Source organism: Platalea leucorodia (genome assembly GCF_965183815.1).
Source record: "Platalea leucorodia genome assembly, chromosome: 1".
In the NCBI taxonomy this organism is placed as follows: Eukaryota; Metazoa; Chordata; class Aves; order Pelecaniformes; family Threskiornithidae; genus Platalea; species Platalea leucorodia.
Window position 1 is genome coordinate 65,318,369 of NC_138823.1, and position 27,674 is coordinate 65,346,042.

At 41.9% G+C, this 27,674-nt stretch overlaps 1 protein-coding gene across 2 annotated transcripts in view; it reads right to left on the bottom strand.

Moving 5' to 3' along the window:
- The window catches only part of ZNF516 (zinc finger protein 516), a 106,096-nt gene that overhangs the window by 39,523 nt on the left and 38,899 nt on the right, over window positions 1–27,674 (bottom strand). For both annotated transcript variants that reach the window (XM_082310936.1, XM_082310937.1), the window contains exon 2: window positions 16,993–19,023. In XM_082310936.1, coding sequence (XP_082167062.1) covers window positions 16,993–18,898 — 1,906 coding nt within the window. In that variant the 5' untranslated portion in view covers window positions 18,899–19,023. The remainder of the gene's footprint in view (window positions 1–16,992; window positions 19,024–27,674) is intronic.

Sequence of the window (27,674 nt, forward strand, 5' to 3'; positions counted from 1 at the left end):
CTCTACTTTTTCCTACCAGGAGATAAATTTTGTTGATTTGGACTGAGTTTTGGAGCCTGCCTACTTTGGTCTTGTGGACTCCAAGATCAGTAATACTGGCTTTGTACTTGCCTTCTTACAACCTCCCACTCATCATTTCTACCAGCTCCGTGGTGCCACTTTTTGACCAGAAACTACTTAACATCCTGCCTGAACAGAACGGCAGCACCCCCTCTCTCACGCTTCCTGTACGTAGCAAAACCCAATCCCGCTCCCATCTTCACTTTAAAATAGTTTTCCCACACCAAGCTCTTGTACAACGGCTTGCCTGGAGTGGTCAGGCCGTAGATACCCTACACACGTACAGTCGGTGGTCGCTTTTGACGGGGTGCATTCTCAGCTATTCCACTCCCGAGGCTTAGGGATACAGACTGCCCGGCAAGTGGATGAACCAGGTCTGAAACACCATTTTGGCGACAGGACAGTTGAAGAGACCGAATAGTTTTCACTAAGAAATTTACAGCTGAATTGGCTGAGCCCTTGGTATGCTGGCAGTGTGGGGAGAAGGAAAGACAGAGAGGGAAACCGATTTGATTGCACACAAATAATTTATCACTAACTTAACTCTCTTGCTTCCACATAATTCCTCAGCTAGTTACAAAGTCAAAAGGCCCATACAACATTTGATGTGGATAGGCAAATACAAACAGCAACATTTAGTAAATCAATTATGAAGATTAGCTTTGCCTTACAACATCTAAGCAAAATACAAGATCTGAAGCTCAAATGAACTTCATAATGTAGAAAAAAAACTAATTGCACTTTAAAGAAAGCCTAGTAAAATTACTGCACGATCAGAAGGCAGTCATTTCTTAATATGTGATGATCGTATATTTCTGTTCTTTTTAGTTAGGCTTAGATCTGAAATATGAGCCTTATATGGAAAGAAGCTTTGATGACAGTCATTTATTTGGGAAAGCTTTTCCAGCCTTTTTGTTTCGCACAAATGATTTGAGTGTTTAAAGCATTTAAAGAATTTCATATCTAGGTATTAATAAAGAGATGTTGTCTTTTCCATCTTTTATATTTTCATTAAGCTTTTAGTGAAAATGCAGCTGCTGACTTACAAGCGATTCAAAAATAATATATATACAAGCAGGCAGCCATTTTCACAATCTGGCAAGTAGCACATTTCCATAAATAACAAAGAATACGGGGTCATATCAGCTGTTCAGAAATTCTAAAAAGTCACAATGCCTCTAATTTTGCAGTAACTATTTGCCGGATCATTTTTATTTATGGCTTGAAACCGAATTTAGAAATGCTTTCCCTGAACTTTGAACACTATGCTCCCAACTGACTGGTTGTCTCTCTGCTGTTTTCTCACTTGACTTCCACATGTTTGTGTCCACGCTGGCGCACAAGCTGGGCTTGCAAAGGTTTGTGAACGTCTGAATCTGCTCCTCGTGCATTTGTATGCACACACTACATACAAACATTAGGTTATTTGTTCACAGACAGGGTCAGCTGCCCTGTTACCTGGCTCTTCAGGAGCATCACATTAATTGCATTGTACAGCAGCTTTAGATAATTAGACACAGCTGTACGTTTGAAAATAGTAACACGCAGTGGGAAATCCTGCTGGAAGATTTTGGTCATAAACACTTTCATATTTCTCAGATATACCATTATCTACTCCTTAACTCTCTGTTTTGATCCCTGTTTAAAGTTTTCTTTTATTTTTCTCTTGGGGACTTTGCCAAGCATTCCACTTGAAAATGATTCTGTGACGTTGTCACTCCGCTTCTTTCTAATTGAAAAAATCATTTATATAATTCTGTGAAAATGCAAGCTGTTTCCTTAAAAGAACCAATGAAAAAAGGAAAAAAAAAAAAAAAAAAAGTATTTTTAACCAACAGAGCTAATGGACAAGAAGAGGTTGTTAATTTTTTCTCTTAAATGGCATGTGAAATAATGCATTTCACATATTTCTCCCCCCTCCCAGAAAAAAAAAAAAAAAAAAAAGAAAAGACACTTTTTCCAGAAAGAGACAGGAAGCTCCATTTCAGGGGGCGGGGGAGACCAAACACCAAAATTGTTTCAGATCTGCTCAATTAATCTTCTTCCAAAGAAAACATAAATTACAAGCCATGTTAGCTTAGAAGCTGATTTTGACAGTCTCATTACCTCATGATTCAGGTGACTAAAAAAAAGAATTCCATGTTATATTTGTTCATAAAAAATTATGAGACTATTCTTGTTATATCTCACCTGAAAATATAAACAAGTCAGGTCTCAGACATCTTGAAAGAATGGCTTGTTTCATTTTGTTGTATTGGAGGGGGTGTTTAAAAATAAAGGGGGAAAAGATTATACTGGCGATTGTGAAAGCATGAAAAGTCAACGGGCACAAAGGTGTACATAGAAATAAATACAGCAAAATAAAAATAAACGTGTTTATCCAATCTGACTGCATACCTGGCATCCCAGAACCAGAGTATAGTATTAGTTTTAAGAGCATAATCAAGAGATTTCTTCATTGGTTTCAGGAGTCCAGATACAAAAGACAGAAGACTCTATGAGAAGAGCTGTGATAACACACGTTAACTCCAGAAATGACAGCAGAGACTATCCCTTTAATTTTGATTCATGAGCTAAGATTTTTTTTTTTTCTTCCTTTTTTTTAACTGCCGCTAACTGTATTTCTGGTGTTATGCTTCAAGTGAGCACCAAGCTACTAGGGGATTTCCTAAGTGGGATTACCCGTTTTCTTCAGTTCCTGCTAGCTGCTTACAGTTGTACCTGTGACAATTGAACGGAGCTGGCTGTCAAGGACCAGCAACCAAACATGAGGAAATAGCAGAGAGGTTTAAGCTCTCTTAGAAGCAAAGCGCGTGGATGAAACGTAACCTCAGGGTGGGATTTCTTCTTTTGGCTGAAATTGGACTTCTAATTCCTAAAAAAGAACAGAAAATCTAAGCTAGCCTAAAAACTTCCGCCTTTTTGTCAAAAGAGTCTTGTTTTTCCATTCAGCTTTTGCTGAGGTACAGTCACAGCGCAGAATATAATTAACCCCTGAGTAGGGGAAGAATGGGAAAATGGTTTCCCTTCTCTTCTCAGGAAAAGACTTTTGGGGTGGGGGGTCAAAACAGAACAGCACCACAGCTTAAAGTAAAGAGAGGCATAATTAAGCTTTCATACGACATCTGTATGACATTTGCACATGCACTCACTTCCAGAGAAGAGACAGACATCAAAACTAATGGAGAACATCCCAACTCTCCGAATGCAGGAAGAATGCTGTAGCCTTCCCAGCTGTGCTCTCGGGACTGTAAAACAAGAGATCGGCAAAGGAGCCTATTCTCTCCCGCATTGCTTTTACTGTTGTTTTTGGCCAGGTAGTGTTACAAAGTTCTCAAACAGATTTATCCTACCGCTCCATGTACTATGAGAGACTTACGTACATCAAGACTACTGGAAAACAACGGCTACAGAATAAGTCTCATCATCTTCTGGTTGTTATGCACAGTAATTGGTTCCAGGGTCAACACTGCGATCCTGCAACAAAGGGCTATAGCTTAAGGGTAAAGAATAAACAGCAGGAGTTAATGGAAATTCTGTTACTATATAAATGCCCCCGAAATGAAAGAAAGGCAGAAAATAAAATATTCCGTAGAAGCAAAACTGATTATGAATCTAATGTGCAACCTTAGCTCTCAACAAGCTGTTAATTTCATTAAAGGAAAGAAACGTAGCAAATACTTTCAAGTATCTGTAACAAGAAAATAACACATTAATATTTTGAAGCTGGTTTGACAAACACAATGCTTGCCATTGGTGCCAATTTATTTGTGTGAAAATACAGGCAAAGAAAGGTGTCTGGAATTACAGTATTATTCATAAAATACCTATTACTAGGGTGTAGGCAACTTTGTTCAAAACACCATGTGTGATTGCTCCACAGTATCTAAACATCTGGGGCAAGTTATGTATCTGGCTTTAGTGCCTTTGAAATGACATGCTACGTTTAAGCCAAGAGGTCCAGCCACACCAGTTTTAACAGTCATGTTCTCAAAGTCCAGCACTTTATCATTCTGAATCTTCCCATTCAATGATGCTTTTGATAAAAACGTATTTATTCCATTTCCCCACACACCAGGAAAGTGAAATAGATGTCTAAGAACTGCCAATGTCTTCTTTCGAAGTATTTCTCCAAACGTAACGATTACCTCGCGACACGCAAGCGCTGAGGTGAAAAGGTACAAAGTAATATCATCACCCTTGTGATTTACCAGGCGAAACACTACGGCACACAACGTATCGAAACGGAATCCCTCATTTGTACACCTCACGGCTAAGACTGCTCCATCCCTTTTCAGTTCCCGCTGTTCTCAGGACCTGAAAGAAACTTTTACCTGTTTTTCTCTCACCTGCTCTGCCGCCACGCACGGCTTCGAGCGCTGGGGCTGCTCACGCAGGGCTGCGGCAGGGGCACCCTGTAACCTCCTGCCCTGACGCGCTCCCACGCCCCAACGTGAACAGGGCGATGCTCGGCTACGGTGCCTCCTTCCTTGGTGCCCCACTTTCTCCCCACGTGCACTCTGCGGTCACTCGTTTCCTTCCTTTAAACAACACCCGTTTTTCAAGCGCCAGCTGTGCCCGCGCAGGCTGATTCCCCGCAGCGTGCCAGCCTCCCTGGCACGTGCTGCTCCAGCCCTCGGCCGCCCTCGTGGCCCTTCTCCCATTAGTAAGCTAACGCCATGACACCGCTTACACAAACACAACACGCTTACCTCCAGCTTACTTCCTTATGCCATCGATTCAGCTTTTTTTCCAAGGCTGCTCCTAAGGCTCCCGTTTGCTACCATCCTTACATAAAGCACCTATGGTTTGCAGCTGACAAGAGCCTGCACCCAGACCAACCCCTTGAAGGGACACTCTTCTACCCCCTCCTTCGGGTCACAACGGCGTGATCGTCGCAGCGTGCGGGATCAAAGGGAAATGCCCCCAGCCGGGTCCCGTCCACCGCCCCACGGCACCCAGCTCTCGGCAGCGCCAGCACGAGCGCCTGGTTCGCCCATGGCACCGCTGCGATGCGTCGGGAAGCGGCGCTTTGTCTCACGCTGAATTCAGGCCCTCAACAAAAGAAATTTAGATTGGTTACCTTACAACGTATATGCGGCGTGATACGTTCAACACTGTGCATCAGACCAAACATATTCACCTCAGAAAGCAAACTCACAGACAGGGCAGTTACTGCAGAAGACCACATTTCTGGCCTGCAGTTTTGCGTGCCCTCCGTTCCCCGCTACAACAGGGATCTCTGGAGGGCTGCCAGCATCAGAGGTCTGCCTGGAAGCATCAATGGGCTTGCAGGAGAAGTTGTTTACATCACTTGGATGCATCTCTAATAGCAACACATCAGCCCTTTCCCATTTATATATGCTGATCTGTACTTGTGACGTACACTCACACACTTTCTGAATTTTTGCCTTGCCTTTCTCAAGCCTTTTTCAGCTTGATGGAGTTTTTAATTAGATTATGTTTTTGGCCCATTCCAAACTTCACCTCCCTAGGTATCATGTTTCTTTCCTTTTGGCTTCTGAAAGCCTGAAAGAAAGTTGCAAAACTGGAATTTGAGTAAATACTGTGTGAAGAGTACTTTCCATGATGCCCTGGTTGAGTGAACTCAGTATTTCAACTTAGTGAAAATATCTTAAGAGAATTAAAAAAAAAATTCTTGCTCTAATATAACTGACCAAGAAAGGTCAGTCTAGCAGAAAATTTTACTAGCACATAAAAATTTCATTATGCATTAATAACACCTCATTTCCATTACAAGCCTTAATGTTAGGCACTTGCATGCTGATAACACCAGAGATAAAAAAACCTTAATGACTTCACTTGCAAAATAAAGTGATTATGTTTGAATTATAACTAACCTGTCATGTCTGTGTCTACAAACCAATGAAAAAAACAACACTCCATATTTCCACACAAATAACAGCATTGAGGCTTCCTTGTGAAACATATTTAGCACTACAGTAGCAAGTAAGAGATCCTCACTTACATGCATCCATTTTGTCGTCCCAGAACGATCCACGTAAAGATTAGTTTTTTCCTGTTACAACTTTACTTGCCATTCTGTATTTGACTCTTTTTCTTAAGGCTTCTCCAGGCTTCAACAGTACTTAAGGTTAAGACATTTCTGGGAAATTGCTGTGCGTGTGGATACAGGCATGTGTAAGGACAAGAAACTTCTGCAAAGTATTATAAGGGGGTTTAGGATTAATGTGTTCCATGTGCAGTGTAAGCTGTACTTCCTGAATTCTCTTTTAAGGGAAGCGAAGGATCTATTTGCTTCATTATCTAGTAAAAAAGGCTTTACTACCTACTGAATAAAGGCTAAGTCACGGAAAACTGAACACACCTTTGGCTCAATGGTGCTACACACCTAGCAAAACCGGCAGAAGGCAAAGACCAAATGCAGCATCTGCTCCTCTACTTTGGGGTAAAGCAGGGATCGGAAGAGATGAAGTCTTTTACATCCCGTTATCATCCCGATCCATTGCACTCAGTCTTTTGCCATCATGACACTGGTATGCAACCTCTATTGTTAAAACACACTGAAAATTTTTCACGGGGGGGGGAAGCCGTTTAGACCCAAGGTTCCCATTTCCAAAAGAACCCATCTATTTCCCTTGTGGTTGTGCTCCCCCGCCCCCCCCACCCCCCCAAATATTTAGTTTTTGCTGACAGCAGCTTGCCTCAAATGCTATTTAAGCAGTAAGACATCACAAGACATATGCTATCCTGAGATAACACACACCTCTGAAGTGCTGTTAGGTGTAGCTGATGCCTTCAACTGCCTGATGAATTTGTTATCTCAAAGAAACACAAGGTTTGGGAGTGTCTTATATTACAAACTAAACCCAAATTTAGTCTTAAAAAAAATAAATAAAATAAATCAGTGATTTTGTATCCTTTCAGGGGGGAGGAGAAAAAAAAAAAAAAAAAAAAAAAAGGAGAGAGATCTGACTTGGAGTTAACTACCCCTACCTTCTGGCTCCCAAACAAGACTAAAATTACAGCTGTGATATGACAAAACAAAAATATTTTAATGGCTATTTATTTTTCTGTTATTTGAAGTAACAGAGATAATGAAGTAATATCAGAGGTTTGAGATTACCAACCTGGAAAACGAAGTTCTAAAAAGCAGGAGGGCAAATCTTCCCCCATGGGTCCTGTACAAGGAGGAGTATCTCATGCTCTAAATCCATGTTAAGTAAGCACCCATATCCAAGTTACAATAAGCATTAACTGAGAGAGTACTTTTGTCTTTCACATGGACACTTCCTCAATAGATATTCTGCACTTTAGAAGGACCAAGTGTTGGATTTTTGCCCTTAGCATCACTAAACCGTAACCGAATCCATTAACAGAGTATCCACAAAAGATGATTCTGAGACTTGCTCCTCCCCTATGCCTTATCCTGTGTAAAGTTTGTACGCTACAGTACATTTCAGGATATGCAATTTACACTGGCATTGATTACAGAAAAGAAAGATTTCTGTATTCTTCTCTAACCTCAAGCCATTAGGTGCCAAGTGGTTCAACAAAGCAGTTAACAATGACTCCAACCTGACTGCTCATATGCTTAAAATCAAGCCAGCAGTTATGAGTTTGGCTGGATCAGGGCCAAAGCATTCAGCAATTTGCCAGTTCAAACCCATGCTGTCTGTAAACAAGGAAAACAAATTCACCATGAAAACAAGTTCCTTACATGTTTACAAATGCATTCCAGGCACTGAAAACCATGTGTAGATATTGGTCACAAAATATAGCACAGTAGCAGTCACACACCAAGTGCAATAAGGATCCAAAAGTCTCATTCGAGGCATAGGGCACTGAAAATTATAATGAAAAACTCGAAGTTTTCCTCCACAGTTTCCATAAAATTCACTACGTGCTTTACATCTCCCCAAAAATCCAGGTTTCCTGCTAATAAATCTGCTAGGCAATCAAGAGAAAACTGAGAACAAAAAAAAAAGTTATTGATGCTCTCACTGTAAAGTGTTCCCTTGACTGCAGCTAAGTTGCTCTTGACTTTTACCGGTATGACTGGTACCATGGTCAGGCCCATTCAAGTTAAAGCAATCCAGTGCTTGAATGAGAGTACTGGGTTAAAAAGTAGTAAAGTGAAGTCAAGTGACCTGGTAAAACTGGTATTTGTAAAATACACCTGCAGAAAACAAAGTATCTACCAACGCTAGGCCAAACCGCGTGTTACCTGTACAGCCCTGGGACTCCACCAGGTTTCAGCTCCCGCAGAACGTAGCCCACCATATCCACTAAGACCATCTAATGCCAAACCTAACGTGGTAACAAAGAAAACCTGACTCTCGGTTTAAGATGAAGGGCAAACTGTGAACCATAATGTTAAGAGCAGCAAAAACATCTCAAAGACATCTGCACAAGTCCCTCGTTAGCAGTCTTTTACAGATCAGTAGAATCCCACTAAACGCAGCCGCAGTGCTACCGAAATATTTGGAAATCAGATTAAAAACACTACCATTGCAGTTTTCATTGCCTGAATCTTGTTTTACTAGCTGGGGGGAAGGGAGCCCTCGCTCACTAATCAGAAACTGCTAGAAAATAAAAGCACAACACAATGTGATCTTATGACTATAAATGTCACAAAGCAGTATTTCAGATGCTATAGCCTGATGTAATAGAAACATCCAGTACTAAGAAATACCGGAATTGCTAAACTGGCTTTTACAAGGCAGCAAGGCCAGGGCAGGTGTCAAGAAGTGAGGGTTTTGAGAAAGCTAAGTTACTGTGCAGCAGGATTCCCAAGTGCACATCCCTATATACAGATGTTTATGATACTTGCTGAAATAGAGCTAAAAGCCTACTATAAAATCTGGTACCCCTGTGCAACTGACTTAAACATAAGGGGGTATTTTTGAATGCACGAACTGAAACCAAGATGGCTAATAGCTTTCCACACCTTTGGAAGTATTTTTTTTAAATGTTAGTGTTTGGTAAGCATGGAATGCAGACTGGCAATTCAGGGAGGACTAAACATAGACACAAGCAATCCTTAGAAGCAGCTCTTGTGCCAACATTTCCAAAAGCTGCAGAAGAAGTATGAAGAACTAATCTTGTTTTGGGCACCTCACATAAGCTTCAGGGCAAAGTTTATCCTACTATCACCTACCTTCAAGAAACCACACTCACTTCCTTGCTTTCTAACAGATAAAATAAAGGCTGGGTAAAGGTATCTCTCCCTTAGCATCTTGGTACAAATTTTCTTCCAAGCTGAGCTATGCTGTGGTCGCTCATATCACAGACCTACAGCTACAATAAACTGTCTAAACAATACTTCTGTCTAATTGTGTCTCTTGTTATTGTATATGGCAACCTGCAAAAAAGGAACACTAACAATTAAAGCTAAATACAGTAGGTGTATCTTTGACATGCTGTATCAAAATACCCTGCACAAAATTCTTCAGTACTTAAACAAGACCCCCACTAAAACATTTGCAAGGAATAAAAGCAGTGCAACAGTTGGATTAATAACTTCAAAATGCTGCAAAAGAAGTTCTGAGCAACAACAAAGGCAATCTCTGTCATGAGAAGTCATTCATCTACTGAAGTATCTCAAGCTCAGCCAGCAAGCCTTAGTTCTGACTTGAGCTGACTGTGTTATCTGTTCCTCATCACCCTGCCCCATTGCGAGAGGAACTTGAATTACTGTTTTAACACTTGCTGGCCACCCACATTACATGAGACTGAGTAAAACAGGACCTAGTAATGCAGAGCATGGTAATCAGGAACAGAGTGGAAATTACCCAAGATGCCTACAGGGCAATCGTTAAATGTTCCTTAGTTGGTATGATGTCAGGGTAATGTATAGCATTAAAGGGTACAGATTGCATTACCCCAAAGCATTGCTGCCCTGTTCCAGTCAAACACTTTTTGCATGAGCTTCCTGAAGCACAGGTTCCACCATCAGCCTAAAATAAAGAAGGGCCAAGCAACTTCACGATTGTGAGGTACACATGCCAAGGGAGGTTTTAAACACACCTCTAGGCGTCCTATGGCTCTTCTCTCTTTCTCTCCCCTCGATACACACTTCAGTGATTCTGGCTGCCAGAATTTTTCTTATTATCCATTTCCTTGCAATGATCACTATAATTTCTGTTTTGTTCTGTTCCCTCAGTTCTTCCCATTCATATCAACCCACAGTTAAAGATAAATTAAAGCAAAAAGCTATTGCTGATGACAGCACCACAGGAATATAGTCACGCATAGGAGATATCCTCTGCAGTCCTGAGGAGCGTACAAGAGCCCAAAGGGGAGAGAAGAGGTAACAAAGTGCTGCTGTGGAGATACACACAGGCCTGTACTGGTCAGAAATGATGCTCCAACCTGCAGTGCTTTGCAGAGAAACTTCAGATTACGAGCATGTGGCTTTGCTACGCACATCAGGATTGGACTATGTGCGTTGCAGCAAGGTAGGTATGAAAGAAAAATTTCTGACTGGTATTATTAGGCACGTTGAAACTAGGTAACTGATCTAGTCCTCATCCACCAAATTTGCTTTAAGGAACAATCTGAACTTTGCAAGGTCCCACGCAATGCCTAATGGATCTTACTTCTGCAAGCACAGGGTCCTCGCCTCTGCCCAACTTCCCCTATGATTTGAATCATCAACTTGCTGTATTTGACAGTCCTGGCATTAATCCCACTGACGTTAACAACCAAAACAATTAGTTGGGGTTGAAAAGTTGAGGGGGTTTTATATTCCAACAACCACTCCTCAGCAATGCCAAAATTAACTGGTGAAGCGTGTAGTCAGTGTAACATTTTTATCTTCGTGGTAGGGATCTAACAGAAGCCACCGAGACACTGTTCTTCCTTGAAACTCCCGGACTCCTCCTCACTTCTTGGAAGCCCGGGGCAATAGTTACCAATTGTCCAGCACTGACATTCTCCAATTTGTTGTATGCTTATTCTGCAAAATAAATATGCTAAATAACTTCAACATACTTAAGATTGTACATACAGAACAAGATCTTCATTTGGCATAAAATGTCCGAACAGCACTGCCTTCAGTGGCATTCTACTGTGGGATTTACAGCAAGTGAGAGTCTGGTGTAAGAAGTATCTAAAGTGTAATTATTTGATTAAGATATATAGTAAAAATGTTTGATTTTTAAATAGTGCAGAGCACTTCCCTTGCACACAGAGGAACATTTTTTGATATAAGCAGAACAATGAAGTCCTGGTACTGGATACCAGCAGCTGTGTTTCATGCTCTCACTTTGGCAACAGAAAACATTTACTAGGACTACCTTTCTGTCTTCTTTGGAGTTACTATATATTTTTATTTTTCTATTTTCACTTGCTTAGCTGTTTTATTCTTACTGTTCTTCTCCTCCCCCAAATTACAGCCTTACCATTTTACTGGAAAATTAAAGTAACGCTGGACAATTTTTACTTTTCATTTATTTTAAATCAAAACCCTGATGAAATTAGGTACTTTTCATTAAAGTTCCAGCTCTTGGATTTGTTATAATTTATATCTGAGCAAAACAAAGTCCAAATTTATGCTTCATAAATCTCTCCTACTCTTCTTCTGGCATGGAACTTACTAACTTCGTTATATTTCTATTCAAGCTTTCCAATTTACATATAGGATTTTCTTATAACATGCCTGGGATAAATGGTATGTGTTACATCCCCCAGTCTGTATAACCTGTAAGCGATTCACAGGCAGCTGTCTCTTCTCCTTCAGTTTACTGATAAAGATACTAAATCAGCGTCTGGCCATGGATTTCTACGAGTTTTTAAAATGCAACAAACTCAAACAAAGCACTCCAAAACCAGGCACTGATCCTCTTAATTTTTTTTTCCCTCTGTAAACTAAAACCAAGAAAGGAGCTGAGAGTTCAGACTTTTAAGCAGATCGACAACAACAAGCCGGTGGGTCCGCTGGCAGGCGTGGACAAGGCGAGCTCCTGCTGCTGTCTCCCATCCATGTGACTGCTCCAGACCCTCTGGTTTTCACATGGAAACCCTCTCGGAGCTACCCACCTCCAAGTGCAGGGTGTCACGAGCCCTCAACAGCTTCAGTGCAAGACACCCAGCACCCTGGCACTGCCTTATAGGGTTTGAACCCCAACGCCATCCCACACCTCTTTTCATCCTCCCCTCCTCTTCGAAACCTCACCGCAGGGCACAGCTCCCTTCACCGAGGTCCTGCTCCTCCCTGCCTTCCCCCATTCCCCCTTCTCTTCTCCCTGCACCCAGCTCCCATCTCTGGTCTCGCCCCTTCACGGAGCTCATCTTCTCCTGAGCAAGTCCCACCATACCACCAGCAGTTCCCGACACAAACCAAATGCAGCCACGCCACCACTGTTTTGTATTCGTTGTTTGGTTAGCAACTTGCGTCCACCTCAGCTAGTCAAGACTACGAGCTCCTTGGGCCTAAAGCTGTGCTCGTACAGGGCCTAGCACAACAGTGCTCACTCGGAATCAGCCCCTTCCTGCATTAGCCAGCATAATAAAAACAGCATGTGTTGAGTAAGAGTGAATCAGTCTCTCCTTAAAGCATTTCAAAAAATCAAGAGTCTGACAGAAGGAAAAAAAAGAAAAAGAAAAGGAAGAGAAGAGGCGGGAGAGAAAGGAAACAAAATGGAGGAGATGGTTTTCACCAGAGGCAGCATTCCCTCTGAGGTGCAACACCCTCTCCTGTCACTGCCATCCTTCCCTGACAAGGTCAAGCTAGAAGCAGCATTCCTCTCCTTTACTCTTATATAACACTCCTTTTTTTTTTTTCCTCCCTTCTTCCCCCTCCCTAGATTACTTTTAACATTTACTTCCTGCCCAGTCTGGCGCTTACATGCAAAAAGAAGCACCTCTATGGCACTCCCTTGCCGACCGGAGTATCACAAGCCTGCGCTCTTACTACGTGTTTGCCGAGCGCCAAGTGGTATTTAAATAGTTTTCACTTTTCTTCATCTTCCCACCTGCCAGCAGCAGTCACAGCCTCAAGAATTATGCTTCCTTCTTCGTTTCAGGACTGAAATAGTTCATAGTGCCTAACGTAACAAACTAACACCCTCACTGCTAAATACACCGTGACAATGAGGGGGCCCACGTTGAGCCTTAAAAATACTAACCACTGAATGCACACAGGCTGAATTATTTCTTTAGCATACCTAAAACTGTATTTTAGTTGAGAAGCTGAAAGATTCAAAAAAATAGAGTATTTTCCCTTCCACTTTTATCAACACATGCATAATCCCCCTCTACCCTCTCAGCCGTAGCTCTCGGGTTTTTTTTTTAGTTAAAAATGAAAATTCCAAAAAAAGAAAAAAAAAAAAAAAAAGCCTCAAGTTGGGGAAGTGCTGAGCAACGACTCAGAAGTGATTCAAACAACTCTGGATGCAACTCAGTGGAAATTCAGGTACAGTTTGCCAGTGGCTTGAATGCCAAATAAAAATGAGCACTCATCTGGGGCAGGAAGATCTTGAAAATATTTAAAGGCTGCTCTTAACAGAGTGAATGTGCTCCCAGCCACCTTTTCCCACATGGCTGTCACATGAAGCATACATACATCATGCTTATATCTTTGTATGACAGGTATCATGTGGTACACTGCCCCTGTGACTCTAGAAAACTAATTTCTACCCTCCTTCCAACAAGATGGAAAGCATTTTGTAACCAGCTACCTTACCCCCTGGCAGGTGATAAGCTGGGTTTGCAAACACTAGCCCCGTGCCTGAGAAATCATTATGTTACTCTACATACACAGCAGAGACAAATTACCGATGTGTTAAGAGCTAAGAAGTGCCTACCCTGGAGGCTCTCAACCCCATTTCACATGCCAGGTGCAATTCTTGCTCTTTTCCCAATGAGCCCCATCAGTACTTCCCAGCCCCAGCCACCCTCAGCCCCAACATCTGCTGGCCCTAAGTGACCACGGAGGTGCACTGCCAGCTTCCCTGATGCAAGACACTGTGTGGCAACAGGACTACTCAGATTATTAAGAATTAAACGCACAAAGAAGTACTTTCAGCTGAGTCAAGGCCACAACATTCAATACTTGGCAGTCTCAAGGCCCTTTTCTGACCCAGGATAACACAGTAATGTGTCAAGGGCAGGGGGGATAAAGATATGAAAGTAAAAAAAGATACAGCTATTATATAACCTTAGGAGTAGCACAAGATTTTCCTGACCACAGCCTGAGTAAAAATAATACCGTAGAAGGCATGTCAGGAACAGGAACCGAGAGCGCTGCTCGCCCGCCTCCACTGGGGAGGGATGCTGTCCGCAGGGCTCTCGATGGAAAAGCTTCACCAGCAAGAATAACTACAAAAAGCCGCAGGAGAGGATAGCAAACCACAGCACTTCTAGGACAAAACGCGCTTCAAGGCCATACCAGAACACCTGATTTTAGCAGGAGCGTACATGAGGGCACAATCTGGCCTGCATTCTGTACACCTTAAGTTTCTGTTCGTAGGGGAGGGAAAGCAAGCCTCTCGAGTTAAAGCAGCAAACTGCAGAAGAGTAGAACTAACCCTACAGCCTGCTGGACAGCAGCACCCCAGTCCCTTAGAAAATAACATAAGGGCATTGTCAGTAAATCTGCATACCAAAAAGAGAAAAATGAGAAACCTAAGTCTTGAACCTATGAAAACTCCTTAAAAAACAAAACAAAAAAAACCAAAACTCACAAACTTTCTTTTGAATTCAAAAAAATCTTTGTTACTTGTAAAAAATGTTCACTTCATTGACACAGTGATTTTATTTAAATAAACTCTATTAAGAAACAAGGGTAACATTTCTCTTGGTCATAAGATTAAAACGTTTCTTGTTAGCCAGTTAACTAATCGACTAGCTCTTCAGCTGTGACGTTAGCAAATATAAAATAGAGCAGCCACCCTCCCGGCCCATTAATGCAAACACACCCCTTTTCCAAGATGCACCTTTATTTAGGTCCATCAGTTTGCTGCTTCTTTACAGGTAAAGAAGATAAAGACCAATTTGGCACCCAAAGAAACGAGTGTCCAGGTGTTGGCTAGTGACACTGGTTAAGCCAGTCACCTTAATTCCTGCGAGAGAAACTGCTGTATGACTTTAACTCTCACCTTTCAGTCCTGCAACAAGGGCTCAGAGCTTGAGTTGAGGCAAGAAGCGGGACAGGCAAAGAGATGAGACAGCTCCTCTTGTTAAAAATAATGTGCTTAATACGGAGAGTGCATAAAAACAGCTTTCCTATCTGAACATCATGTGAAAAAGTGTTTCAGCGTTTTCAGCCCGTCTCCAGAGAGATGGTTTTCCATCACAGCAGTTTCCATAAGGGCACTGTACATTACACCAGTAAAACATGGCAGCCTCATTTAACTCCAGACAAAGCTGCAGTTTTATCACCACATCTTGTGTCAACTGTACAGAGGTGTTTCAGGTGGCAGATGATGGATTTTTCACATAAATTAAGTATGTATGCTTCACAACAACTTTAAGTGTCAAAAATCCAACAGCAAATAGGAAAGTCAAATTTTGAGTCTTTTAAATGGGCAAGTAATCATAGTGAAAATACTTAAGTCAGCTTGTCGTTAGGACTTTTTGGATTGTAGTTTATGGAAAGGGCAAGAAAGCACAAAAGTAGTGGAGTTCTTGGTTTAATTTACATGTCTGTCCTAGTGTGCACCCAATTTGTCCATCAGGGACTTGCTCCAAGTTATAGCAAAATCAAGTTTAGGACCGTTCTTGTAAGTTTTAAGGACAAACAGATGGGTTTAATTTTTTACCATTTCAGTCCTTTGGAGCTCTCTTCCCTCTGTGCCTTGCATTTTCAAAATTATACTGCCAAGCAGCGTCGGCCCCAACTTTAGTTGTCCTAAAACCATGGGACTTACACGAAAGAAGCTTAATGACAAAAAAAAAAAAAAAAAAAAATAGACCCAACATTGCTTCAAAACTTTATGAAAAACATGTAACTATTAATACACAATTCTGGAAAATGTTGCTTTGCTGCTACGCTGTCTGTAGCCAGTGGAGAAAGCGCAACATTATATAAAATCCTGGAAGAACACAGCTAACTGAATAAACCCACCCTCTTCCACAATGGTGCAGATTACTTCATCCGCGATGATCTTGAAAATGAGTTTTACTCTACAGATAACTATGTTCTTCACAACAAAAGGAATGAAAATGAGAGGAAAACGTTATTGTTTGCCAAACAGAAAACAAACAAAAAAACAGGGCAAGGCTAGTAAGGAAAGAATGGTTAATCTCAGATTTCCAAAAGGGTATTATAAACAAAGACTGGTGAACAACAAAAATAAAATATTAAAAAAAAGATACAAAAGTGCTTAATGGTGTTCTTTTAAATATTTACTTTGCTGCTATTTGGAGAATAATTTGTTCCAGTTAGTAGTGTTGGGCTCAAAGGACTGCTTTAATCCAGAGAGATTAATTATAGCCTTTGGAGTCATAAACAGAATTTGGGAAGCAAAGCAGAGAAGAGGAGAAACGACGCCTCTCACGCTGGCGATGAACAAGTTTACGTGCTTTGGGGCTACATCACACAGACTGCGCCCTTGCCACACTCGCACGCTACAGGCAGAACGGTGCACAGGACACCTATAAATCAGGGAAAACAGCCCTCGAGATCTCCAGGGAAGACACTACCCTACCCTACAGCGTTGCTATACGCAACCAAGATACTTCTCAGGTGTTCTTCACCAAAATACAAGTTCACCTGCACCTTATGAAGACATCCTCTAATCTCGCTTTTATTACTTGCGCCAGAAATGACCAGTTGCCACGCCAAGACAACCAGCAGCGCTCAGCGGGCACAGGACCCCATCCACGCTGCCTTTAAACCTCCCGAGTGCTTTCGTGCCATCTCTCCCTCTGCTCATCACCGTGTCCCGCACCGGGAGACACGGGGACCAGTGACAGCGAGCAGGGCAAGTCTGGGAGTGATCTTACCTAGCGAGGGGTCAGCCGCTCCCTCCTCTGAGCTCTCCTCGGCCCCCTCCTCCCCCAGGCCAGAGGTGGCCGAGTCCTCTGGGGCGGATGCGGAGCCGGGGGTGCTGGGCCCACTGACGGACCCCGAGTCCCCTTCCTCGCTGCTGGAGCCATAGCGGTCAGGCTGGGCAGCTGTCCCGCCCTCGCCACAGCTCCTCCGCTCCTTGCGGTGCACCCGGGAGTGCAGCACCATTTGGTGGTAGGTGCGGAAGATCTTCCCGCACTCGAAGCACTCGGTGGACTTGTTCTGGGTGGCCCGCCGGCTCTGCCGTGAGGCAGGGCGGTAGTCCAGGTCCCCCTGGGCAAGCGGGCAGCTCTCCCCTGGCGGAGCACTGCCGGTTTTCTCCGGGCGCCCGCTGGTGCAGCTCTTCTTCTTGGGGTTGCTGGAAGAGCTGGGCGAGTCCTGGTCTCGCTTGCGCTTCTCCTGGTTGACGAGGATATACTCTCTCTTATCCTTGTCGTAAGTCACGTCCGCATCCGCCAGGGCCTCGTCCCATCCCACATACTTCACATACTCCGAGGGCTCTACTACTTTTCCTTTGGTGGCCAGCTGCCAAGCTTGGTAGCTACTGACCGGATCCAGCTCAGCTACTCTTTTCCCAGGCTGTCCTCTCGTAACTCTATCCAGCCCTACAGATGGCCTTAGATTGAGACACTGCAAGAAAACCTGCTTCGTTACCGAGGAGCTTATGCTTCCATCAATTAAGCCCTCGGCTTTATCCCCGGCACTGCCCCGCTGTGCCCGGTAGTGAACAGCATTATGCGCTTTCAGGCTTTCCGTATTTGTAAACAGATTTCCACACTTGGTGCAAACTTCGTACAGAGACAGGCCCGTCACAATCGTCTCCTCCTGTATCACGTCATTGATAGTGGCTATGAGCTCCAAATCATTTTTTGGTTTGTTTTTGTTCCCGGTCTTGGGGCCATGCGACTTCATGTGGTTTTTGAGAAACCAGGGCTCTTTGAATCTCCTGCCACAAATGTGGCACCCGTGATCAAATGACCCCCTGTGCTTTTTCATGTGAGCTTTGAGGAACCAGGTTTGACTAAAGGCCTGGCCGCAGACTTCGCACGGAAACTCGCCCGCACTCAGCTCGCTCTTGCAGTTCTCGGCATAGGCCTCCCCATTTGGGACCTGAGCTGTTATATGGTCCTTCTCTATGTGGTTTAACAGCGTCTCCTCCCTCAGGGTCATGTAGCTACACAACCTGCACTTGAACGGTTTGTGGACCTGGTGCAGGTGCTGCTCCAGGTCCTTCTTCCTTTCAAATTTGTTTTTGCAGAAGGTGCACTGGTAAGAGGTCAGCTTGCCATCCTCCTCGGCTGGCGCGGCCTCCATGACCTCCTTCTTGCTGCTTCTCAACAAGATCTTGCTGCTATCTACCTGAGCGGTACCATTCAAGATCTTGTTGCAGGCGGACGTACTTTTAGTGGGGCTGGTGCACCCACCGAGGCCCTCCGAAACTCCCATCTCCCCCAGCTGCGCCTCTCCCATCTCCGCCTCGTGCCCCTGACTTAAGGTGCCTGTTCTGTGACTACGGATGTGGATCTTCAGGTTGCCCTTTTGGGAAGCTCTGTGATCACAGTAAGGGCATTTGTAGGGCTTCTCGCCCGTGTGCTTCCTCATGTGCTGTGACAAGGAGCTCTGAAAAGGGAAACTTTTACCGCAGATGCAGCAGCTGTGGCACATGGTCTTGTCAGCGTCCATGTCGTTCTTGCTTAGCTTGCCTGGGCTGGAGGATCTCCGTAACTCCATTTCTCCCTCTCTACTACGATCCATCTGTATTACTGCAACATCGGGTGAGCGGGGCAGGAGGACAAAAGCATGTCCGGCAGCAGAGGAGGGCTGGACCGCGTTTTCAATCATACGGTTCTGCAGAGAGATGTTTTATTGCTTCGTTCTCAGGGTAACGTTTCTCCTTTCAGCTGCTCCAGAGTGTCCGAAGCGCTGATTTATTTCCGTGTGCTCTGTAAGCGGATGGTATAGATCACCTGAAAGAAGAAGAAAAATCACACAAATGTATGGAAATTCTGTAAGTAGATTCTTAGATATACTTAAACCTATTGATATTTTTAATTCAACAGCTTCCATCACTCGCACAGCATTCAGAAGTGTACTACACTAAAATTTATTGCACCAGAAAGCAGCAGCTTCTCCTTTTGCTGATATTCTAGACTTCAATGGCAAGCATCATTAATAAACAAGTAAAATCCCAAAAAAGAGCAAACATTCATTTCCATACACTGACATCACAGTATCTTTAAAAAAGTGCAAACTTTAAAAATATTTTTTTGTTTCAAAACTAGGCAGAAGTGGCTAAAAATACACCTTAAATGAGGAAAACATTTCTTGAGGGGGTTATTACACTCTAAATTTGTGGCTTTACCATCATGTGTAATTTCATGTAAAATACTTACTTGCCAAAGATAAAAGGCTTTCCTAGAGACTTTAGCAAGTATCATATTCCTGCTGGCAACTGCATTATTTCGCGTCTCAGACAGCTCTGCTGTGCTTGATGTGGCATGCACAGAGCAGGCGCAGAGGCTAAGGACGCTCAGTACTTTGATTAGGGAGAAAACAAGAATCCAGAGCCTGACAAAGCATTCAGGAAAACTAAAAGTTATTTCCTGATGGACGATGAAGAAAGAAAAACCTTGAAGTGTAATATTTAGTCTCAATCCAACAAAGCAAACAGATAATGTGTACAGGTATCAAATGGTCTTAAAAGTGAGTGATTTATGTCAAGACGACCTACAGGAAACCACAGCACCACCCACCGCAATTAAACAGAATCTTAACCATAAACAAACAAACAAAACAAGAAAAAACTTTGATTAACAAAACAGATTAATAAAAGTTTAAAAGCTTTTGTATCTTGTCACGATTAAATGTAAGTGTCAATATCTGCCTCAGCAATGCAAGATGCGACACACCAGCAATTCTCCACCTTGCACACGGCAAAAACAAAAGGTTAAGATCTCCATAGTTTGTTTCTTTTCCAATTACCACACTGTAAAACAAAAATCTTCCCTCCTTCCCATCCTCATTAAGTACTACAAACACCACATGACTAACATCAAAGAATACTGTATTCTCTAATAGAGAGAACTAATCTATTACTACATTAAGAAAACATCAGCTTCTTAAAACATAGCTAAAAATATGCAGAGCAATAACAAGACTATATATTCACACATCCATCACTTGGCCTCTATGACTCAATAAATAAAGAGCTACAGATCTACAGTTGCAAATTTTAAGGTTTCTCATTGTATTCACTTCTGAGTCTCTTCCATATGTAAATAAATAAATAGTCTAACCACATCACCAGCATGAGCATAACAAAAAGCAAGGTAAAACTGATGCAATGCTTATCTCAGTTACACACTATAGCATAACTTCATTGTGTCTAAGTTAATCTTTGCTACAAGACCATTCATTTCTGGGTTTGATTTTCTGCATATCTAGTATCCGTTCAGCATGTTAAGATTTATCAACAGCATCTACCCAAACTACCTTTTCCTCAGAGAGCTGACAGTAATATCTAAGGGACATGTTACAAATGCAATTTTATTTCTTGAATGAAGCATTTTTGTATTATGACTAATTTATTACGACTTTTAAAAAAAAAAAATCACATCAGATCAAATTCAAAAGTCCATATGAGCAGGAAGTTTACAAACAGAGTATCTAAATTAATCTCTGAAATTAGCCATTTACAACCAAATTGAGGGGCAGCCTCAGAAGAAACTCCCTGGGTATATGAAGGATGGCAGCCACTGGAAGTTGTGGCTGTACCAGAAGGTATGAACATGCCAACCAGCAAATACAAATGCAGTTTACACCGCATATTGATGGATGAAACAATTCAGAGTAACATCTTATTTGACCTGTAATCTAAATCTGCTAAGTAACAACCCATATTGTCGTATAATCAAAGACATAATCTAAAACTCATTAAATCATAAAAAGAAACATCAGGGTTAACTTCTTGCATTTAACACGATAGTATACTTGAACAAGCAACAGCTTCTTCTGAAATGTTCTCCACCGTTGTAGAAAAAAAGACAGTAAGCTTTGGGGACAGACTTTTCCAGGTATTTTATACAATGTTTTCTACATTCTGCATTTTCTACAGTTTACACCAGTGAGAACACTGCTTATTGGTAGGCTGACTTTTAGACTAGAGCCTTTTTTTTTTTTTTTTTTTTTTTTTTAAATATAGGTCTCATTTTAACTCAACTTTCTACAGTGTTTCCTGTGTAAAAGTTCAGAAGAGCTTTAAAAGCCAAACTCAGACAAGAATGCTGTATGCAGCACTTCAGGCACATGTAAATCCAAAGCTTCAGAGTCCCTTTGTTTACTTGGCCACAGCTTCCCCGTGCTTGGTCTTAACATTTTTCACTTTAATTATTTATAGCATTTTCATTAATGAAACTTAGTTATGAAAATGAGGCTATGAAGAAAGCATTACTTATAAGAGGGATACTAGCCACTCGCAGGAGATCCCCGTAGGCCTGTATTAAATTAGGTCTGGGGGAAAAGTCAGAGTTAAAAAATAACCAAATTATTTTATTAGTCTAAAATACTTAATGGAAGTGTTATTGTCTTCACCAAAATATTCTGAGAAAATTGTTTCAATCGTTATTACTTTAGCTTGGCCAATGCACTGCGTTTTATAACTTTAAAAGTTGAAATAAAGTATTCCTAGATTTGAATTATTGGAATTCACACGCATTTAAGACACACAAAATTTCAAGTCTGATCTTCCACAGACAGAAATTCCATGGGGAGGAAGGGTGTTCACACAATCTGAGTTTGCCTTACCCAGTGTGTGGAGGTCTCCCTCAGGCTTTGGTACATCGACTGACACATACATATACGAACAACTTACAACTCCCTCCTCACATCACTTGAGTGCCACTTAAAAGTAATTCTTTTAGAGGGGCTCTTTGCAGAACAGCAAAGCTAGCTTTCATCAGAAAGAAGCAGCAAAAACGAAATAAAAGTGACAACTTTGAAAAAAGCTTCAATTCAGAAGACTGAACATACAAAATGAGGAAAACACTACTTGTAAAGAACCCTACCAATAGAAAATAACATTTTGGCTTAATGATTTCCACCTTAGTATTAATTATTAATTATTTCAACATCAAAGATGGTACAAGGGATGGAAGACGTCAACTGGTAAATTAAACCACACCGATTACTCTTCTGCTGTGAGTAAAATTTTGCAACAGCTATTTTTGTTTCTTTCTGGCTGAATGCGATGATAAAAATATTTGTATTTTGAAATAATTACGAATTTGGAAGTATTCTGAAATAATTCTCTTTCAGCACACATGGAACGCGGCCACCTCTGGCTACCCTAAGGCTACTAAAAAAATGTTTCAACTCTCAGTAATTTCCGGTGGTAACCAGTAACCTTTCATCACTTTGGTCCAAGTTCACCCTGCAGTTCCTTAGCACCGGCCTGTCACACAGAATCCACAGCAGAGTCACATCCAGCCTGCAGATTTCTCCCAGACTGTCACAGCACGGAGATCCCCACTAGCAGAGAGGCAAGCCGTAAGGAAATGCAAGTGAATGTAAACTCTGAATTAATATGTAGTCTTTAAAAATATTTTCTGTCTTTTAATGGCATTGAGACTATGCCAAATGCCATACAACTCCTTGAGGAGGGTTTGATATTCTGTTGTAAGGGGCACATGAACGAGATTCACTTCATTTTGTTGAACTAGGGATCAGCAGTTCACATTAAGAAGCTGCTGGCCAGTGTCTGGGAGGCATTTTCAGCCCCTTTAAAATACACTGAGGCACTTAACACCGTCACTGTTTACATGCAGGTTTGGTATATAAAGCAAGGTGGAAGAGAAACATGAACAAAGACCCAAAAACAGGAGGGGTGGCATGCTGAGAAATGCCTTTGTTCGGCCAAATATTGTAGTAGTAAGGCTTGCTCCTGCACCCGTTGACTCACAGAGAATCTTTGCCTTGACCCACATGGAAACAAATACAAATAAACTTTTTTTATCCCACCCCCGCAGGGAAAACAAGCTTTCATACAAGCTTAAACCAAGTATTTGTCAGAATCTACTCTATTTCAAACATTTAGGCATCAAAACTTCTCTGGTTTTAAAAACTAACTTCGACAGAGTTCTTGGCTTGAGAGAAAACCCATTTGGCCAAAGCAACCTGCTCTCATCACAGAGCCCCGGCGCCTTTCATCAGCCACGGCTTCCCCAGCGAGGCCATGGTAGCCCGTCCCTGCCGGGGATGCAGCAGGTACACCGGTGCCCAGCTGCATCACCCTTGCAACTTCTGCAAGACCCTCACGTAGTCCTGAAGTGAAGCATGTGTAGAAGTAGAGGGGAACAGCACTTTAAATAAAACAGGAGCATTCTGAAATACCTATTACTCTTCTCTTCATGCCACCTGCATGTTCTGGAAGGGAACCAGGTATGCTGTAAGGACTCCCCGCAGGGCGAGACAGACCCTCTTAAGAAGCTTTTGTGCCTCTTGGAAAACAATTAATAAAAAAAGAAATCAAAAATAAACAACACAAGAAAATTGAAAGATAGAATGCAAGAGATACCACACTGAAAAAGTAATTGCAAATTAATTTCTTACCTACAAATATCCTGTGCAGTGTAGACTGAGAGGAAAACATACGAGAAAATTATTCCTGTTCCAACATAGAGAAGACTATATATTCTCTCTTCAATTAAACCCGACTTTAAAAATCATATTGCATGGGCTGTAGTGGCAAGAAGGGAAAATTCTCCAGTAAGTAAGAAAGAAGAACATACAATCTGGGAAGCTACATAGACCTATTCAAATAGCACAGTGTAGATTTTAAAACAAACTGCTTTCAGTTCGGGTGTGAGTATTTCAAATCCCATCTGAAAGATAAATGCACTGGAGAAATACCGCTCTTCTAATCTCCAAGAGGTCTGAATATACACTGCAATCACTCCACCATGTTCCTCTGCCAAAAGCAACAATGACTTAAAAAAAAGAAAAAAACATGCTGTGAGGCATGATCTTGTGGAAAAAATACCTTACTGAAATTCCTTCTAGATGATGAAATGATAGGACATAGCACGTAAACATCTAGGTGATTTTGAGGAAGTTGTACCTTTCAAAGAAGGGCAACCTGAAGAGCTGATTTCTCCTGATTTGAGAAGGCTCAGGTTGCCCCAGAGACAAACAGAGAGCAAAGTGCAGGAAAAGAGTGGACGAAAGACAGAGAACATTTTACACCTGCCTCGCCAGTCTTCGTGCTCACTGAACTGCAGAGACCTTTCTTCTCCTCCATGTCTTCCTCTTAGGCTGCAGAGACACCGTCCTCCACGCACCAGCCTCGCTCTACCTCCACACCGTTCTCCTCGCTTTGTGAGGGGACGTGGCTTCTTCTGAACACCTGAACCCCACGGGGGTCATCAGTCCACCACCCCGATTAAAGGCTCGATCCTGCTGTCCTCATTTAGGCACCAGTCCTACCGAAATGCCTCCTATGGACCATGTCACTAGCCTGTAGACCCTTTACTGCCTTGAGCTGATAGCATCCTTCAGACTACACCAGAGGGTTGACGAGCGAGCGCATCTTTAAATAGTAAGCCCATACTTGAATTTGCAGGAAATCCTGGCATTCTGCAACCTATAGACTAAACTTGCCATTAGGTAAAGGCAGCATAGCTCTGAATTGATTTTCTGAGAGTACTCCAAACTAACCCAGCAAAAAGCTATCCAAAAATCCCAAGCCAGTTGTAGAAGACTGTCAAATTTTCAAACATATTTAGTTATTAAAAGTGGCAATCTTGACAACAAACCTCCTGAAGTTTGTTTAAGCCTGCCAAAACTGACACAGGACTGGAAAGGAAAAATAAAAAGCTCCTGGAAAAACAAACAAGGAATGTCTATTAGTCTATCTCTGGTTAGGCTTTATAAAATCCTTCAGCAGCATTTTGCAATACTTTTTTGTTCAATTACTTTAAACCAGCCTTTCCCTGCAGCTGGGGAAGCTCTTCCCATTTGAAAAGTCTGCTGTCTGAACCCTGAGATATTATTTTGAGCTGCTCCAAATGCATCATGTGTTTTTGCGTCTTTCTCCCTCCATGAGCTATAATGACATTTTGCAGCAGGCTTCAGAGCGGCAGCCAGGGCTGCGAAAGCAGTCTCAGGCCTTTCTCAACCGATGCCACACCCTTAGCAGGGGAAAGAGTACGCTGAAATAAAGATAAAAACACTAATGCTGAAAACGCTGGAGGTAGGCATTTGCAGCGAGGTGATCTCGCTCAAAACAAAGTCAGCAAAACCTCCGTAACCCAGATTTTTTTTTGTGGCTCCTCAAGAAGCAGTTCAGGAGCGGGGGGGGGGAGTTTGCTTTTGCGCTGCTACAGGGTTATGTTGAGAAACACAGAGCTGTCACCCACTCAGTACATATTTTGTGTTTTAGTATACTGTGCGTGTTTGTCTTCTGGGAGACAAAGAAATGTACTTTATTAGTTACACTGTAGTATTCCAAGCAATGAATTGAAATATATCATTAACATCCAGGACAAGCTTTATCTTGCTACCAAAACAAAGGGACTATTCTTTGAGCAAATTGAGGGGGAAAATCCCATAATGACAATGAAGAGTTCCTCTCCCTAAAAACTGCGCTGCACAAGAGTAACAATTATGGGCTTATATTCTACAGACTGGGGTTGCGAATAGCTGCATGAAGCGATGCATTCACTATTGGGAGAGTAAGTACCATTGATGACAAGGCCTTGGGGCTTCTGCTGTTCACAGACCAATCAATAATCCATTATGAACAAACTACATTTCCCCTCTAATATGAAGAAATGAATAAAAGGGAACCAGTATCACTAGTACTTTCACGGAAAAAAGCAACAATGCAGAAATCACAAAATGCCATCACAAGACTTAAAACTAGTGGTGATGTCTAACACTGACAGAACTACCCACAATAACCCTTTATTATTCCAGCAATTGCTGGAGACCACTACATTATAGCCCAAAATAAAATTAAAAAAGAAAAAAAGGCAAACTTATTTTAAAGGCAAGATTCTTTCAAGACAACTTATTCTTGCTGCGGGACAAAACAAAAAAGCAACATTAATCTTTCAAGGCAAGGCGGAGAAAATGAACTAACTTCATCCACGTATCTACCAGTTTGCTTCAAACTATTTTCTAATGCAACATAAATAAGAACTTCTAATTAGAAATAACTGTCCAAATGTGACTGGTCAACCATAACAAGACTATATTGCAGCATCTGTGTTACTATCCAGACACGAGGCCCTGAAACTGTTGTTCTCCCATTGTCACTGTCACATGCTACAATACAATCACGAGAGGATCCATTTAAAAAGCAAAATCATAGCAAACCTCAGCATCCTCAGTCCAGTTCCTACCTAGGCCTCTCAACACAGCACTGGAAGGTACAAGAGGAGAAAAGCTCTCCTGAAAAATTACAGCTAAAGTATTTAAATTAAAAAAAAAAAAAACAACAACAACAACAACAAAAAAAAACACGTTACTGATTTTTTGATGGGTAACAGTAAATTAGATCCAAAGGAATCACTGAGACCAATACTATTAATGGATAAGGCAGTCTATGTCCTTTTTCTGAAATATAAAGACTAGTAGTTAAAGTTGACCTCGTGGTGTGGGGGGCTGGGGGAATGAATACACAATGTCATTATTGATCAGTCCTAGGAAAGCCAAGAACTGCACTAGTGCAGATGTGGTTTTTTTTTTTTTTTCCTAGGGTCATTAATGATATATGTTGGAAAGTCAAAAGCTCTTATTTTGATGTGCTGTAATAGTATCATTAATTCTGAATATAAGCATCATCTTAGGTTCAAAAAAATCTTTAAAAAAACAACAAAGCAAGCCCTCCATTTTACTTCGATTTAAGAATATTGTTTCCCTATTTGGCCACACCCACCAAGTAAGTGACTTCAGCATCTTAGTATTCTCAAGTACTAAAAATTAAAATAAAAGTTGAAGAAACACCCACAATTCTGATAGCATCAAACCAAAAATAAGTCAGTTACAAATACAAGCAAAGTCACCTCAATACTGTATATTACCTCCTTATTCAAATCGATGGCATTGATGCTGTCTATTCATGCATGTCTATGGAGATGCACACATACATGGGCAGCACAGTATTTTCCCAGCATCCAACAGTGCTTTTATATTTAATGATCTTGTTAGGGTTTCCACTGCAAACCAATTTACACGGAGTTGTAACATGGCGATTTTAAATCTGCAGCGTAGAGGGGCTGATTTCAAACTGTATGGGCAGGGTATTTTCCTGCTAATATGCTCTGTTATGTTCTGCTCAGTTTGCATCTTAAAATGGGGAAAAAACGTATATGGTTTTATTTGCAGTGCTGTGCAAGGAAATACTTAAGTTTTCTTATGTTTACATTATCTGCAGAAGAGTAAGGACTGGATCTGGTATAAAACAGTGGAGTGCAGCACATCGCACATGTATACACCCACCCCTTCTTGCTGCCTCTTTCATCTGCCCCATCAATGCGAGGTACACACAAACCACATCCTCAGCTGCCATAAGTGCACACAGTGCCATGAGATCAATTTGTACCAAATTAGAAGCTATACT